The sequence below is a fragment of the Leiobunum rupestre genome, chromosome 10, assembly GCF_980474605.1.
Source record: "Leiobunum rupestre chromosome 10, qqLeiRupe1.1.hap1, whole genome shotgun sequence".
Classification (NCBI taxonomy): domain Eukaryota; kingdom Metazoa; phylum Arthropoda; class Arachnida; order Opiliones; family Sclerosomatidae; genus Leiobunum; species Leiobunum rupestre.
The window spans coordinates 35014002-35030423 of record NC_143393.1 but is presented as its reverse complement, the minus strand read 5'-3'; the positions used below and the strand labels follow the sequence as shown (position 1 = coordinate 35030423).

The 16422-nt window shown below is 36.9% G+C and overlaps 2 protein-coding genes across 3 annotated transcripts in view; one reads left to right on the top strand and one right to left on the bottom strand.

Moving 5' to 3' along the window:
• The first annotated feature begins 6837 nt into the window (after window positions 1-6837).
• Window positions 6838-11249, top strand: LOC149925509 (uncharacterized). Of its 2 annotated transcripts, none has more exons than XM_090160857.1 (9): window positions 6838-6983; window positions 7326-7468; window positions 7525-7621; window positions 7680-7735; window positions 7804-7851; window positions 7915-8032; window positions 8097-8154; window positions 8222-8398; window positions 8465-11249. In XM_090160857.1, the coding sequence occupies exons 2-9, from the start codon at window positions 7342-7344 to the stop codon at window positions 10301-10303; spliced, it is 2520 nt and encodes an 839-aa protein (XP_090016983.1). In that variant the 5' UTR covers window positions 6838-6983; window positions 7326-7341; the 3' UTR covers window positions 10304-11249. The 2 variants fall into 2 exon arrangements, with proteins under 2 accessions (XP_090016983.1, XP_090016984.1); XM_090160858.1 differs by lacking the exon at window positions 6838-6983 and adding an exon at window positions 7148-7270.
• A 1844-nt stretch (window positions 11250-13093) lies between these two features.
• Window positions 13094-16422, bottom strand: part of SNF4Agamma (SNF4/AMP-activated protein kinase gamma subunit) — a 172219-nt gene continuing 168890 nt past the window's right edge. The window contains exons 8-19 of the mRNA XM_090161948.1: window positions 15058-15106; window positions 14854-14991; window positions 14729-14776; window positions 14590-14648; window positions 14457-14502; window positions 14202-14380; window positions 14050-14130; window positions 13854-13976; window positions 13721-13792; window positions 13586-13660; window positions 13429-13522; window positions 13094-13360 (exon numbers count right to left, since the gene is read on the bottom strand). Of these exons, the coding sequence (XP_090018074.1) occupies window positions 13209-13360; window positions 13429-13522; window positions 13586-13660; window positions 13721-13792; window positions 13854-13976; window positions 14050-14130; window positions 14202-14380; window positions 14457-14502; window positions 14590-14648; window positions 14729-14776; window positions 14854-14991; window positions 15058-15106 (1116 nt within the window). The 3' untranslated portion in view covers window positions 13094-13208. The remainder of the gene's footprint in view (window positions 13361-13428; window positions 13523-13585; window positions 13661-13720; window positions 13793-13853; window positions 13977-14049; window positions 14131-14201; window positions 14381-14456; window positions 14503-14589; window positions 14649-14728; window positions 14777-14853; window positions 14992-15057; window positions 15107-16422) is intronic.

Below are 16422 nucleotides of genomic sequence, written 5' to 3'. Positions count from 1 at the left end.
AGAAGGCCACTTTAGGGCTAAGCCCCCATGTCCTGCTAACTGCACTCCTAGTCCTCCAAAGTAACATCTTGGCCTTCTTAACTACACAGTCAAGGTGAGGCTTCCACGTTAGTTTGTTGTCAAGAATAACACCAAGGTACTTCACCTCCGTGCTTTCCCTCAAAATAGTCCCAAATAAGGAGATATCATTAAAAGAGTTTTGCAGCCTTGTACGAGTAAAAGGAACAAGTACCGTTTTACTAGGATTAACCGTAAGTAACAATAAATGAGAGAGTATGTCGCTATTCCAGTTCTATTGTATTTATAACCACCTTTTATCACGGAGGACCAATTTTTTTAATTCATATTTATCAATCAAACTTTGAAATGCCCTACACAAACCGGGTTTTTAGGCCTCAGCTGTTTTCTCTGTCGCCATAATGTTTTTAAAATAACCTAACTAGTAATCTTAGTATATGAGGTAATCTTTCGAGAGAAATATCTATCTCCCTATACCGCTAAGGTTATCGTTCAAAACAAAACTTTCACCAAAAAATTGGTTTAAAATTCCTAATTGTCCCATTTTTCAGCATAAATCGGCTTGTGTTCGAGCCACCAGTGGCACTTGAAAGAAGGTAGCATTGTAATTCGGATGAATTATGCATCTTTCTTTTACCGTACCGCAGTCCTTTGGAACTTCCTTCCTTTCAAAATCAATGGAGCTTAGTAATAATCATTTTATTCAGCCATTTGTCCAAGTCATCTAGCGACTTTTAATGCCTTAAAGGGAATATAACCTGCAAAGCAATCTTTACGGAAGACCCCTTCAATTTTTCAAATTTCCCTGTACAGTGGCGCCAAATATTTTTAAAGCCAAAGGCAAGAGCGGCTAGAGCTGCAAACGTTGGTGTTCCACACCAAATACCTGAGGTTATATTCCCTTTAATATTAATTGGTGGTTGGTGACTCGTTGGTACCATGCTGGACTGGCGGATCATTCCAACCTAGTATCTTTTCTAGATAATGTACTCGGAACTGAATGATCTTTATGTCGTACCTTGCCAAGAAACCAGAGCATAAAAGTTATTTTCACTGTAATATTGGCGTCTATGTGCCGACTATCCCGATGATGATTATTTTTGTGAATCATGCTTCAGAGTTCAGTGGGCGATTTGATCGAATGAACATAATTACTGATCGTAACCACCGCGAAGATCTTTATTCTGTTCTACGCTTTACAATATGCGTATTTAAGGGTGGTTTTCTTTTAAACCTCAAGGTGGTTGCAAAACTTTAAATTTTTTAAGTATTTAGGGGGGGGAGGTTAAAAACAAGGGTTTGTTTGTCAAAATGGGTGCACAGTTTAAACCCCAACCAAAATGAAATCCCGGTATTATGAGATTTTGAACTGATGGTTTTTCCCATTGTAAACTTACATAACTGCTTTGGTTCTTGGTTTGAAAATAGCTGTTTAGGTTTGGTTAATTTGACGAGTGAATAATTTAACACGCTATCAGTTAAACCAGGAATCCATAACGCTACTTGGAATGAGTATCTCCCCATATCCCCTGTGGTATTTTGTGGCGGAATATTGTGGGAGGGGCTAAAAATGCTTATACCGCCTTAAATGACGTCAAATTCAGTGACAAACAAAGGCTTATAAGCTCCGCCTACTATGTTCCGCCACAACGGCGGGGAATCGAAGCCGTTATTCATTCCAAGTAGCGTTATGGATTCCTGGTTAAACCACTGTACCGGGTGGCGTCATTTCAATAATTTCACGGCGGGATGAAAGATGAAATAAATAATTGAATACACGGTTAGCAATCTTTGATAATTTATTTATTTATTTATTTATTTATTAACAGAAAAATATCTACCAAGCCAGCAAGGCTTTTGTGTAGATTTCAAATACATATGCGTGAAACAGATACAATAGGATAAACTATACAGAAGGTGAGATCATAACGCGCGGTTAAAATGCTCATTTAAAAGTGCACGGAATTTAGGGAGGGAGGGTTCGGATACAATAGATTGGGGAAGGGCATTCCAGTCATTGATTACAGAATTAGAGAATGAGTTTAAACGAACAGTTGTGCTTGCCCTGGGTTTTGATCATTTATAAGAGTGGCCTCTAGAACCCTTATTTAAAACAAAAAAATCAGAAAAGTTGTGCACGAGACTTTTATGGAAAAAATTGTGTAAAAGGCATAAGTTAGTTATTTTGTGGCGAATAATGACTGGAAGAATGGACAGGGATTGTAAGCGTGACGGGGCTGGTAGCTTATCAATTTTAGTAGCTAATTTGGTAAAACGGTTTTGAGCCTTTTGCAATGCCAATTGGTCAGAAGCTAAATGAGGGGTCCAAATTGGGGAACAAAAATCGAAAATCGGTAGAACAAGGGCATTATACAAAGTTTTAATTATTTTTGGGGAACGGAAGTTTAGATTACGGCGGACACATCCCGCAATTGAACGGACACGCTTAGTGAATTTATTGGAGTGGCTGGAGAATTTCAGGGTGGGGTCCACAATAATACCGAGGTCACGCTCCGAAAGGGTGGTCTTAAGGGGGTTGCCAGTGATGGAGTAGATAAAAATAGGGTTCTTGGGACCTAAGTGAAGAACCGCACACTTAGCATCGTTAAAAGAAAGGCCATGATCACCAGCCCAAACCACAACAGCGTCCAAATCCGCCTGAAGCTCCCGGCAATTAGCTTAAGAACCAATCTTATGAAAGAGCTTAGAATCATCCGCAAACAACAGAACAACCGCGACAAGGACAGACTCAGGCATAGAGTTGATGAGAACATTGAAAAGGAGCGGCCCCAGGACTGAGCCCTGAGGCACACCCCTGTCCACATCAGCCCAGCCAGACTGCTGCCCGCCGACGACCATCCGCTGCTTACGTCCACATAAGTAGCTCTCGAGCCACGCCAGAGCATCGCCGGAAATACCAACCGAGCGGAGAGCGATTAGAAGGCATGAGTGGGGAATAGAGTCAAAGGCTTTTGTGAAATCAAGGTAAATGACGTCGACACTAAACCCCTCGTCGAGCCATTTGGACCATAAATTTGTGGCCTCCAACAGGTTAGATAAACATGAACGATTCTTAAGAAAACCATGCTGGGAACGGGAGAAAAAGTTAGTAGAATATAAAAAGGCAGTAGTTTGTTCATTAACTAGATTTTCGCAGAGTTTGGGAACTTGGTTCAAGTTACTAATGGGCCGATAAGTAGTGGGGTCAGAACGGGAACCTGATTTGTGAATGGGGGTGATATTAGCAATTTTCCAGGAGGGGGGAGTTCAGATTGGTCAAAAGAGCGCGAAATTAAAAGATAGAGTGGGAACGTTAGCGCATTGGCAAGAGATTTGAGGAGAAAGGGGTGGATACCGTCTGGACCAGGGGACTTAGATACCTTGAGAGTATTTAGCAGACGAAAAATATCTGCAGGTTCACAAAAAAAGCGAGAAAGAATATGGGAGGGGGAGACGCTGGTGGGAGCGCCAGAACTAGCGGGAGCGCTAACTGAACTAGGGGAAGGGCCGGTGACAGATGGAAGAGTAGTGAGGGGACCCTGAGTACGAACCGTGGAGGCGAAGAAGTTATTCAGAACTGAGGCAGCTTCAGCGGGGGAAGAAGTGTAGGTGCCGTCTGGCTTAATAAGGTCAGATATACCTACCCTAGCCGAACGAAACCGGTTTATATGAGACCAAAAGGACTTTGGGTTATCACTAATTAAATCTGAGAGGCCAGCCTCATATTTCCTCCTAATATTTCGACAATGGGAGGTATGGGCATTGCGAGCCCTACGGTACTGCTCGTGGAACCGCCCTAAAATTGGAGTGGGAACGCAACGTTTTTTAGCTTGTAGGAGTTTGGCCCAGGCAGAAGATTTAAAGGCCCTACTGCGGGCGGTACGAGAATTAACCATAGGGGAGGAAGGGTGCTTACGAAAAGGGACAAAGGAAGAGATACCGGCATTTAAAATTGTAAGAAAACTGGACCAGGAATTAGACAAGTCTGAACAAAAGACCAGTGACCAATCAATTTGAGACAAAAAGACATCAAAGGAGGCGTAGTCGCCTTTGAAAAAGTTGGGTCTAGGAACAAAGTGAGGGGATGAGCCTCTCAACTGAACATTAAAGACAACAACACCATGATCACTAGTACCAAGAGCAGCAAGAAGTTTAGGGTCAGAAACCAGACACTGGTCAGATGTAAAAACTAGGTCCAGCACATTATCAGAGCAGTAAAGACCACCATTTCGGGTAGGGAAATCAATAATTTGAAATAAGTTGTTATCAAGAATACATTCAAGAAAGGTCTTAGTATGACGACAGGCTAGGGGAGCTGGTACAGCAGAATTCCAATGTATTTTAGGGTAATTGAAATCACCTAGAACCAGTAGTTTAAATTTGAGGTGAATACAATAATCATTAATTGCAGTGATAAAAGTTACTAGTAGGTCATGGTTGATAAAGGATGGGTTATTTGATCTATAGATAATTACAACTACAGTAACAAAAGAAGGGGAATCGGGGTGATTAATCGAAATAATTAGAATGTCAAGACCATGCGGGCTTGGATTAAAGTTCAGTAAATTAACATCAGAGAAACTCAAAACTCGCGTGGAAAGGAAATTACAAACATAGAGGGCCACACCCCCGTAGGAGCTAACACCCCTGTCTTGTCGGAAGAGAGAATAGCCGGGAATAGAATGCTCACTGTCTAAATGGTCAGCCGACCAGAAAGTTTCAGTAATGGCCGCAAGGGTAGCTTTATGAGAATGAATGAGGTCCGATAGTTCGTTGTGCTTGTAGATTGAGGTTAAACCGCGCGCGTTAGAGAGAAGAGCGGGTTCAAAACAAGTATTTCCAAGTACGAACTGTTCTTGCAGATGGGGAGTGGCCAAGCGCGGAGGAAGAGAATGAACTAAACAATTGGTATATAAGGCGGGGGCAGGAAAAAAAGGGACAGCCCGAGCACTAAGGGCTTGCACACAATGTCTAGGAGCGAAAGGGCTGGCACCCAACAGAGTTAATGGGTGAGGGAGAAAAAATAGGAGGCGGCCGACTATAGTAATGGTTAGGGTTGAAGTTAGGCGATGGTCCATAAGGCTGTTGGAGCCAAGGTTGAGTAGTGTTGGGGTAACCAGAGGTGCCAGCCGAGGCAGAGTTAGAAGAAACCTGGCAGTGAGAATGAGGAGCCGCACCATGAGGAGGAACCACACCACAGACAGAGGAAGACGAAGCTCCACCCTGCCCCGAAGCCCGCTCAGGTAGTTGGACGGGCATGTGTTGCCGAGAGTGGGGCGCGACACTGCGCGGTTGACGACCAGCAATTGTCTGGGAGTTTAAAGGAACTTTTTTCCGGACGGAAAAATCAGTTGCTGTAGCTGTTGGAGATTGCACTTTCACAAGTTTAAATCGCCTAATAGCCCAACCCGTATCACCAGCTGCTACTTTGGCTGCTAGCTCAGCTTTAGCCTGAGCGTAGCGTCCTCTTTGTATCGGAGTCTGGTCATCGCGAGCAGAAAGTGGGAAGATAGGGTCAGCTAGGCGTTGCGTCCGCAAGTAGGAAAAAATGTTCGATTTGTGGCCTTCCTTGAGTAAAACAATTTTAACTGGGCGTGGTCTCGCTCCATCAGTTGGAACCACACCAAGCCGGAAGAAACGGACAAAGGTTTTGACATTACAGTTCTGTAGAAGACCTGAGATGGCTTCGGAATCACTGGCTGCGGAAGCTTCCACTAACCCAAAAAGTAGGATGTTGTTGCGCCTTGATAAAACGGAGAGAGTTTCATCGTTAACAACATTGAGAGAATCAGCTAGATCAGTCTTGACATCCTTCATAATAGAGAGAAAATCTTCTTTAGAACAAAAATTCATTTTAGATAGGCTGTGGGTAAAAGATGCGTCCCTCTCCTTTAGTAAAGGGTCGAGACGTGCAAACACATCTCGTGACAAGGAGTCAGCCTGCCTGTCAAGCTTCTCAGACAGAACTGATTGTTGAGCTGAACTCTCATTCTTAAAAAGGGAAGAAAGATTGTCAAACATCTTGCTGTGTGAATCTTCTAAAATGTCAAACCGTGACTCCAAGTTATTGATAGACAGAGAAAAATTTGAAATATCATGTTTAATCGAAATTATGTCAGATTCAACAATGCCAACCCTCTGTCTAGTGGAGGTATCGTTTCCCACAATAACAGCAGTCTCCTTTTTTATATTGTTGAGCTCGGCTTGAAGCTGTTTGTGTTCATCTGAGAGTGCACAAATCTTGCAGGTGAAGGGGGTGTCCTCAGTTATATCGTCGAAGTCAACATGACCAAATAACTGGGTGTTATCATAGAGCTCCCATCTTTGGCAGGATTTACATCCAACCCAGTCAATAGTAGACTTTGAAATATCACGTTTTTTGTAACCAGTTTTAATACTTTTGCAAGGGTTTATGGGCGCCATGCTAGGTGGGGCACACAACACGGGCCTTGGTACGCGGCATGAAAAACTGGCCAAGAATAAGTATTATAGCAAACGACAGTCAAAAAAAAATTAACCGAAGGACAATTTAAGTAAAAACAAATCAAAATAATACCACAGGAAAATCTAAGCAACCGGGAAACAGGTAATAAAAACTATATTAACTGAGACGAAATTAGCGGTCAACAGAGAAAGCGCGCCATTTTTTTTTCTGTTTGGCATTCAAATAAAAAAAACCAAACTGTCATACCCATTAAATGTTTGTTATTTATGTTTGTATGGGATGGGCGGATTTATCTTGAATCCACGTTGTACTTTATTTTTGAATTTCCCTCCAAATTTTGCCCAAAAAATGTTCAGGAAGTAGACGGCAGGTGCGCTGGAAACCGTAATATCGAAACTTAAAAATGGCGCAGAAGTTACGTTGAATGTTCAACCTAATTTTTTTAATTTGTAGTTTTTTAATATAAGTTTTAATGAATTTAGTATATTAGAAGAGAAAAACTAGTTAAATTTGAAGAAAGGTAATAAATGTTAACGTATTTGTGGGTAATTAGTTCAAAAATGGTATTGAGGCCTAAGCAAAAACCAGTATTTTGCTAAGCCTTGATCTTGTGATTTTTTGAAATTCGGTTCGCCTTTTACAGTTTACACTGAACTTTCAAAGGGGTTTTTAGAAATAAATTGGGTTAAATATAGAGATAGTTATCATAGTAAACGATAATTCCAATTTATTTCATTTGAAAATCTTTGAGCTTTTGAATATCCAGTTTGTGTTAATAGTTAAGCGTTTGTTATGTCATTCACCGAGGTATGTAATTAATGAATTTGTTATTTATCCCTTCCAATTTCATTTGTAATTTCAGATAGTAGTAATGCAAGATGCAATCTGTAACACCACCTCCTTTTCCAAAAATAAAGTTGAAAGAGTTGAATATGCATCTAAAGTGCATTTTATGTGGTGGATATTACATCGATGCTACCACTATTATTGAATGCCTCCATTCTTGTGAGTTTAAATGTGTGAAATGGTCATTTATAGTTTCTAATTGCCATCCGTATTAGTTTGCAAAACCTGCATAGTCAAGTATTTAGAAACACACAAGTTCTGCCCCATATGTGACGTACAGATTCATAAGACTCGACCTTTGATAAATATCAGGTAATTATATTATTTTTTTTTAATTGTTCAAACTGTTAAAAATTATAATTTCAAATAGGTCTGATCAAACTCTTCAGGATATAGTATATAAAGCAGTACCAGGACTTTTTAAAAGTATTTAAAACTTTATTTTCATAATATCCTGGAATTGTAATGAATTAAAATACAAATTAATTCAATAGGTGAAATGAAACGAAGGAGGGAATTTTACTCAAAACATCCTGAAGCCTGTAAGTTCAATTCAAATTATCTCTTTATTTTACACATGTTATATGTATTCTTAAATTTTGCAGTAATAAATGGCACTGGTGTACCAATTTGTAGCGAGGGTAGAGGGGAAGTTTTAGGTGGAGAAAGACTTATTTTTACTCCCGAAGATTATATTAATATTTCTATGGAAAGTTGCCCTCCGTAAGTTTAATAATAATTCACAAGTTTTTTTTAATTCTTTTAACAATGATTGCTTTTGTCGTAGTCATATTCCATTTCCACCTCACGGAAATCTCATTGCTACTTTCAGCAACTGGCCTGGGGTAAAAATCCGTTAACTCTAACTTTCCTACCAATTTTGCGGAATTAAATTTTTCATCTATGATTTAGGGTAATAGAAGATATTTCCGTTGCCCCGGTAGTTTAACAGTTGCCCATCTGAAAAAGCTGCTGCGAAATAAATATGGGTTGAATTCCAACTGCAAGATTGATGTGTCTTATGTGCATGATATCTTGGATGAAAGCTACACAATGATTGATTTAGCTTACATTTATTCTTGGAGAAGGGTGAGTTTAGATTTATGAAGTTGACCAAGTTTCACACTTTTAATTGTATATACACTCAATATTTAGAATGGTGATTTACGATTGTTTTACCAAACTGAACATGATCTACTTATGAAAAGAAGGCGTATCGAGGCCCCACCTATGGAAATCCCATTAGAGCCCTGCAAAAAAGTGAATAATACTGACACAGAATCATTATCAGTAGAAAAAAACCAGGAACAAGCAAATGAAAACATATCTGAAATTGTGAATAGTGAACGTGAAGATGTGAGAAATTCTCTAGTAAATGGTGAAGAATGTATTCAAGTAGAAGATCTTACTAAAGATGGAAAACATGAAAATTCTGAAGAAAGTGATAAAGGTGTAGAAAAACATGTAAATAGTGCATCTCAGAAAGAGGCTGAGCAGGAAAAATCCATGGAGGAACAGAATCGTGAATCAATCAATGATGATGTTAAATTGAAAGAAACTTCGGAAATAGCAAAAAAATCAACAGAAAGTTCAAATTCTGTCAATGTACAGAATGTTCAGGAACCAAGCAATCTCAAAAATACTAATACCACTTCTAATGGGCCAATTCTTGCGAAATTCAATGGGCATACGATGGAAAACCCACTTCCTTGCCCTCTTTCATTACCCTCAAAAGAGAAAAACAACTCTCTTGGTCTTACGAATAAACCAGTTGGAAATAACGCTTCTCCGCGGGTGTCCATTTCTGAACATTATCAACAAATGATCTTGACAAATTCCAATTCTACCGCTCATTATCACCAACAACTTCATCAGCATCTACAGCAACAGCAACAGCAACAGCTTCAGTTACAACAAGACAGAAACCGCTTAAGTCCAATGAACGCAAAATTTCCAACTGGTGACCAACGTAATATACAAATTTGTCCAAATACTCCTCCCATCAACCTACAGATAAGTCCTCAAAATGCACCTGGACTTCCATTACATTCTCTTCCCCATTTCCCACCACCAACTGGTAGTCGAGGAATGGCCAAAACTCCTCGTGCCCGAAAGCCAACTCAAAGGCGACGAACTGTACGACAACTGCAAGGCCAAGCGGGAGGAACCACAGTCCACCAGCAGCTGCAGCATCAACAACAAAAACAACAGCAGCAGCAACAACAATTGCATGCGCAACAACATTTTCATAGTATGATGGTTCATAACGCTCAAATGCAAGCGATGCTGACTGGACAATATTTTAATCAAGCCAGATTACCTCTCTCGCCATTTAGACACGGTGATCACCTCAATTTAAGTGTGGCCCAAAATATTACGGACAATTTGCAACAAAGGCTCGCCGCTGCGTATAACCAGTCAGAGTGTCATCAGACGCCTCCCAGAGTTGGTGGTAATGAATCTGTTAATAGTGTTCGTCAGTCTACCACTACCGTTACATCAGGGGCTAATTCTACTGTCATTGGTGTGAAAACAACTCAAAATTCTTCTAGTATGGCTAGCTCATCTTTCAAAGATGGTAAACCCTTTCCCAATGTTACCGTGCCGTTCACCAAAGCAGTTCCTAATCATTCTACTTCAATTCAAGTGTGCCTTACTAGTACACCAACAACAACCGCTGCTAGTAGTGTTAATTCTACAAATATTAATAACAATAATAAACTTGGAAACTCTAACTCGTCCGTTAGTAGCAAAAACAGTGAGCCAGATTCAAAATCACCCACACCCATGTCGAGGGTTGCCAATTATTTGGCAAAATGGCTACCAGAATGCGAGCCCACTTCGCCGGAAGCTTACGATACGTCTAATCCATTAAACGCAACAAATTTGAGTAGTAATAATAATAATAATTCGTCCAGTATTGAAAAAAATGAAGACAATTCTGAGACTTTAGCAAAGTCTGATAGTTCTACTTTACCAAAGTCAAAATCATAGCTAATTTTGTATCGATAAATGTAAATATGTTATATTTAAAAAAAAATTACATTTCTTACGGCCCATAATTAAAATCATGAAATCTGTTTAGTACACCACGTTTATACTAATTGCGTGCCTTTGTCATACTGTGACCAAAATACTCTTCAAATCACCAAAATTATGCTCAAAATAAAAAAAGCTGCGTGTTTTTAACTATTTCTATAAAGCTATGTGAAATTTATTTGTCCCCTAGTAAAATATACATTGCTAGCTCAACTATTTCAAGTGCCTGCAACAATTTGTTAAGTTTAAAATTGAAGTACTTAACACTTGAGGGATAAAAACGTTTTGGCCTAATATAAAAAAGTACAAAATAGGTCAAATTAGTAGTCGTCGTCAGATCTCCATTAATATGTAAAAATGTCAACGAACACTGAATGTTTTTAAAGGGTTTGGATTAATTAGGTTGTGTTTTTTTGCATCGTGTTACTGTTTATATTGTATAGAATGTAAATTTTGTGGTTTGTTTACCAGAGGTTTTAACCTATCTACATTATGTATAGAAGATTATCAAAATATTTTTTAACTTAGGAAGATTTTAAGGGGTTGCAAGTTACAATGTTGAGAGGCCCATTTTCCATTTTTGTTGGTTACTGTCAAAAAGTTTTTTTTTTAAATTAAAGCTTTTGGGAATTAAAATGTACTTACATATTTAAGCTATTCTTATTTAAAAGTGAAATATTAAGATTAAGAGAAAACAGTTTCATTTTTATTTTACCTTATTCTAATGAAAATGGCCTTTCAAACTTGTGATTTTTTTTATATGGCTCAAGAAATTATTCTCACGTAATTTAAATAACTTTTAATATCTAAATACTGAGAACTGTAATTCTATTTTTAGGCTCTTTTTGAAACAAACTAATAAAGCACATAACAATACAAATACTTTTTGTTAGCAAAAAATCTGTTATAAAATTGTTTGGTTTTAGTGCACCTTTGTTGCAAATACATGATTTTATTGGAATCATTATTTTGACCAGATTAAAAATAAGTGTTTTAAAAACCCTTATCTTATTAAAATGGCCAAGATAAGCTAGTGTTATTCACCTCTTTGTAAATAAAATTTATCTATTTTATAATCTATTTGGTACTTTGTAAATGGTTGATTTAAAGTAACTTCTAAATTTTAATTGTAAATTTTTTATTGGGGTGCGTGTGTGGGGGGAGGTGTTTAATATTAAGTTAAAAGGTCACTAATTTTTTTCAATGGTTATCAAATCTTAGCCCTTGGAAGGTGGAACTGCTAATCATACAACCAGTTTCTGGTTGAAGAATATGCAAAAGGTACAAGGGATGGTAACGGGTAGATCTTAGACCACTTCCTGTTTGACATCTGAAAAATTTGGCTCCATCAGTTGCAGTTGTAGCGTGCTATTTATAGTTTGATACCATGGTAACTATCGAGCTAATATTTTCGAAGTTCTGGTTATTGACTATGCGCAAGGTAGTGATTTCGAAACTAGGGTAAGTCTGTTTTATCTTTGAACTTGTTCCCAAACTAAAACTTAATTAAACAATAATTTTATGTAAACATCAACCTTTATTTTTTTCGTAATTTTTTGTTTTCAAAATTCCTCGATTAAAATTTTTTTATACACATCCATTTTAAATTTTGTACTGTTAGCGACGAAAAAATATATAACAAGTTCAAAATGATTAATATACTTATGTACAAAAATTAAGAATCGCGTGATCAGTATTCTGATAGTACACGGAATATATTTACATTAACAAAAAAACTCCTCAACACTTTGGTAATTCCATTTTCTCTTCCCGATAGACCAGCTTTTTTTTTTTACAAAATCCTTGGGGAAATACTATATTTTAGTCTTTTCTTTTTCTTAATTGGAGGGTCCCTTTCTAACTATTTGAAATACTGAATTAATTCATTCTTTGAAACAGTTCATACTTAAACGACAGTTTGTCCACTAAATATTTTGGACAAAATTTAATAATATAAGAATCGTCTTATAAAAAAATCTTTGTACAATCTTAACTTTGGTGAGCATTCGAAGAACACTTCTTTTATTGCCAAAACATGGCCTACAAAATAAGAACCTTTTTTTTTCCAAAATACGGGAGTTTTTTAAGAACTATTGCATATGTGAATGTCTTTATTAACACTGTACAAAAGGAGATATATGCAAATATAAGAGATTTTTCCCCTGACGTTTAATTGAACTCCCTCGCACTTTACCACAAACAGTTATCCCCCTTTCAAATGATATATTCAAGTTATTGTACAAAGATACAGGAAGTTATGTTTCTAAAGAAATTCATCGCGTTCATTCTGTTTTATGTTACAAGAAACTTCAACCTCAAAACCTTTTGTGACTTCTACATAATTTTCTCACGTAAGAACGTTACGAATTTCTTTTTAAAAAACTTTCAAAATTAAGCTTCTCAATAGGTGGGGTATATCTTAGTTCTTACATTAAAAAGAGTTGCGCGTAATGTGGCACTGTTAGTAAAAAATCTATTAATTAATTTAATTAATAATTGAAAAAAGTCCCTAAATTTTAATTCCACACTATAGTAACCACGTTAAATTTCTTTTCACCGTTATAACCGGAATGTATCTTCATTATTCACCTTCCACGTAGAAAAAGTTCCATTTTCCGCAATTATCACAAGTTCTTTAACCAAAAAAAAAAACAACTGCGTGTGGTTACATTTATCGATTTTGGTTATTATTTTTCTGTGGCCTCGAATAATCCATTGGCACAGATGCAAATTAGAAGAAAAATGTCTTTGTTTAAACTATTTTAATATCTATTTCTTTAAAAACAATTGTAATCCACGCTTTTATAACCTTCTATAGATAGTTCTATGGCAACTGATTTTGCAATGAACACTCTTCCCTTCAGTCTCCCGCAGTTTCTTCCTCTTCAATTGTATCGTTGGTGGGTGTTCCTTCTCTCGGATTTTCTTCGCCATTCGCTTGGATAAATTCTTGCTTATTTAGTTCCGGTGGTGTTGATCCGGAAGAGTTGCTACCTTTTCGACGATCGAGCCCTAAGAAGAACCAATTGCTCTATTTTTTGTACTGATTAATATTAAGGCTTAAGAGGATAACCACTTGCCTTCTGGTCTAAGAACTAAGTAGGAAAGAATATCCGAGAGAGAAATAACTCCAATAACCCTATCTTCCATGTCAACAACCACTAAACGATGAACCTTTTAATGATAGAACGAATTAGTACCAGACTAAAATGATAATAATTATTATAAAATCTATACCTCAGCTCTAACTATTCTCTCCATAACAGCACCTAGCGTGTCATCTAAAGTACATTTCATAACACCCTCAAACCACTGAAAAATTATTAATTAAAATTAAATGGAATTTTCAAATAATTTAATACCAATATTTACTTGGTCTCGATGTTCTAGGGCCTTTTTTATAGTAATATCGAGATTATTATAGGTTTTCTCCGCAGCCAAATTCTAAAATTTAAAACGCTATTATCGTAAAATTGTCCAATATAATATAATAATAAAAACTTACAATGACATCAAATTTGGCATAGATGTCAACCACCCGACCATTATCATCTACAACAGGTAATGCCGAAATTCTCCTTTCAATGAAGTGGTTTAAAACCTGTATCAGTGAGGTACTCGGGGTTGTCTATAAGAAAATATATTTCAATATTATTCGCATAAATTTAACAAATATAACTTAATAATAATAAAAATCGCACCGTCACAATACTATCAAATGTTCCAATATTTAATTCTCTAATAGTTTGATTCAGGTAACCAGGGTGTGGCAGCTCATAGTACTAGAAATTCAAAAAATAATTAATTATCAATATAATTAAAAGTTATGAAATCTTTAAATTTGAATAATTACGTGTAAAAAAAGGAACTTCAATATCCTTTTGTGGGTCAGAATATGAAGGACATTTCCTGTTTGAGGGTCTACTATCGGTAAACGATGAACTTTGCTATGAATCAGCACTTTGACAGCTTCAAATAAGCTAGCATCAGGTCCAATACTGACTAGAGGTCGGGCTTTTTCTTGCAAAACATCTGATTACATTAATAATTTGGTCAGCTATTAATAATTATTATTTATACGTTAAATTTTAATTATACTAATAATTACTTCTCCACGCTTCTAATTTATGTTCCTCCAACTCCTCCATTCGCACCTTGTGTAATTAAATAATTTCAATTAATGTTATAATGTCATCCAGCCAGTCAGGATGGTCAAATTATAACGCTTTATTATAGGTTACCTGTGGGCTTTTGTAGTATGTCCTGAGAATATAAATGAAGTCCGTTATTGTAAGCATACCTAATAAAAAAATATTTTGTTTAAAAAACGTAATTATTTTTAATTTAATGAATTTTAAAAGAGAAGAATATAAAACCTACCGACAAATTCTTGTTTGGAAGAATCCCATAATGGCGCTGCCCTAACACCTTTACAAATTAAAAATGTAAGAGGATTACTTCTAAAATTAATGCTAATTAAATTAAAGGCGAACTTTTATATTTACCATGAGAAACCAATGCGAAAAAAGCTTTTTTAACTAAGAGCTGCGTATCAAAAACAATTAATTTGGCACTAATAGGAATGAGATCGTAACAACGATAATACATGAAGAACTTGGGAAAAATTTTATTCTCATCTTCTTCTGCAAAATAATTTATCTTATAAAATTCTGCCTGAATTGAACATCATAAAATTTATATATACCTACCCAGATCTTCAATATCTATTTTATTACAAGGTGAATCCGAGTTTGGAAGCTAAAATGAAAAATGGATATTATAACAAATTAGTTTTGTCTATTTTATAAACAAAAATAAAATTCATTATTATAAATGTTTGTATTTTAATCATAAAGGGTCAGAATCTCATTAGATAAATTAGTTTTACTTTGTCAATTCACATTTGACCTCAAATTTCGCGCGCCATGGAAAAAAACAAAATTGATTTTTGTAACCTCCGCCTCATTTGAGGTGTGTCCCTTCCCTTTGATTTTCTATTGGATGATACTTTCATGCCATAACAACAAGCATTTCGTCATTAAAATAGAAATTTTACCCTATAAATTTAACAACTGTAAATTATTCGTGAAAATCATCCGCTAAAAGACAACTTATTTAACGCCATAATAATGGAATAATTAAATGATATTACAATTATCCTAAATCCCTTTTTCTTTATCCATAGTCGGTGATACATCGTAGAAACCGAATTTTAATAACTTTTTTTAAAAGAAATGACAGAAATCAGCGGAGCGAAAACTTAAGTACTTTGACCTTCTAAAGAGAATTACCTAAAACATCAGCTGACATCACGGAGGGGGAGGGGGGGGGGTTAAAAGACCCATAGACCTAGAAAATATCAAAAGGTGTTTGTAAACACCGGGAGATAGAATAGGGCTTACCCGAGATTTTTTGACCAAATGTCGACCCGGATGACGTAACCTCATCCTTCCCTTGGAAACCGTGACTGCCATTTTTATAAAGGTTAACCGCTAGAAACTAATGTTAAAATGAAGAGTTTAAAACGGCGGGGAAGGGAGGATAACGCGTAGTCCCAGCTCCCGAGCGTCGGGAGAAACGTCCGATATTCGACGGGATTCGGGGATGGGCTGCTTGGGAAAGGAAACGCGTCTGGCCAAGGAATTTCCAGTCTTCCTGGCGTAGTACGGCCGAAATGCGTAGCTTCTCGGAGAGAGGAGCGGCGCAGCTAGTCGCGCGGGGAATCGATCGCTCCGGGTTCTTCCGCGATTAGTACCTATAGTTGCCGTACCCGTACGCCGAGACATACTCACAGCGTTGCCAACCATACTATAATTATACTACCTTTCGATAATATTAACTTTCGATTTGCACCGTGCTATAATTTAAATTACGTACTACATAGTACGCTTTTTGCGATAATTTTACTATAGAAGATAATAATAATCAGCAAGGCACCACCTTCGATGAAATTTTAAACATTAATTTAAAAGACCATTTTCTACGTCCTGAAGAAACCAGTTTTAAAATTTCACTTGTTGCCTGAGATATTTGAGCACATTACGCCAAAAGGTCTTAAAACTAATTTTACTTTA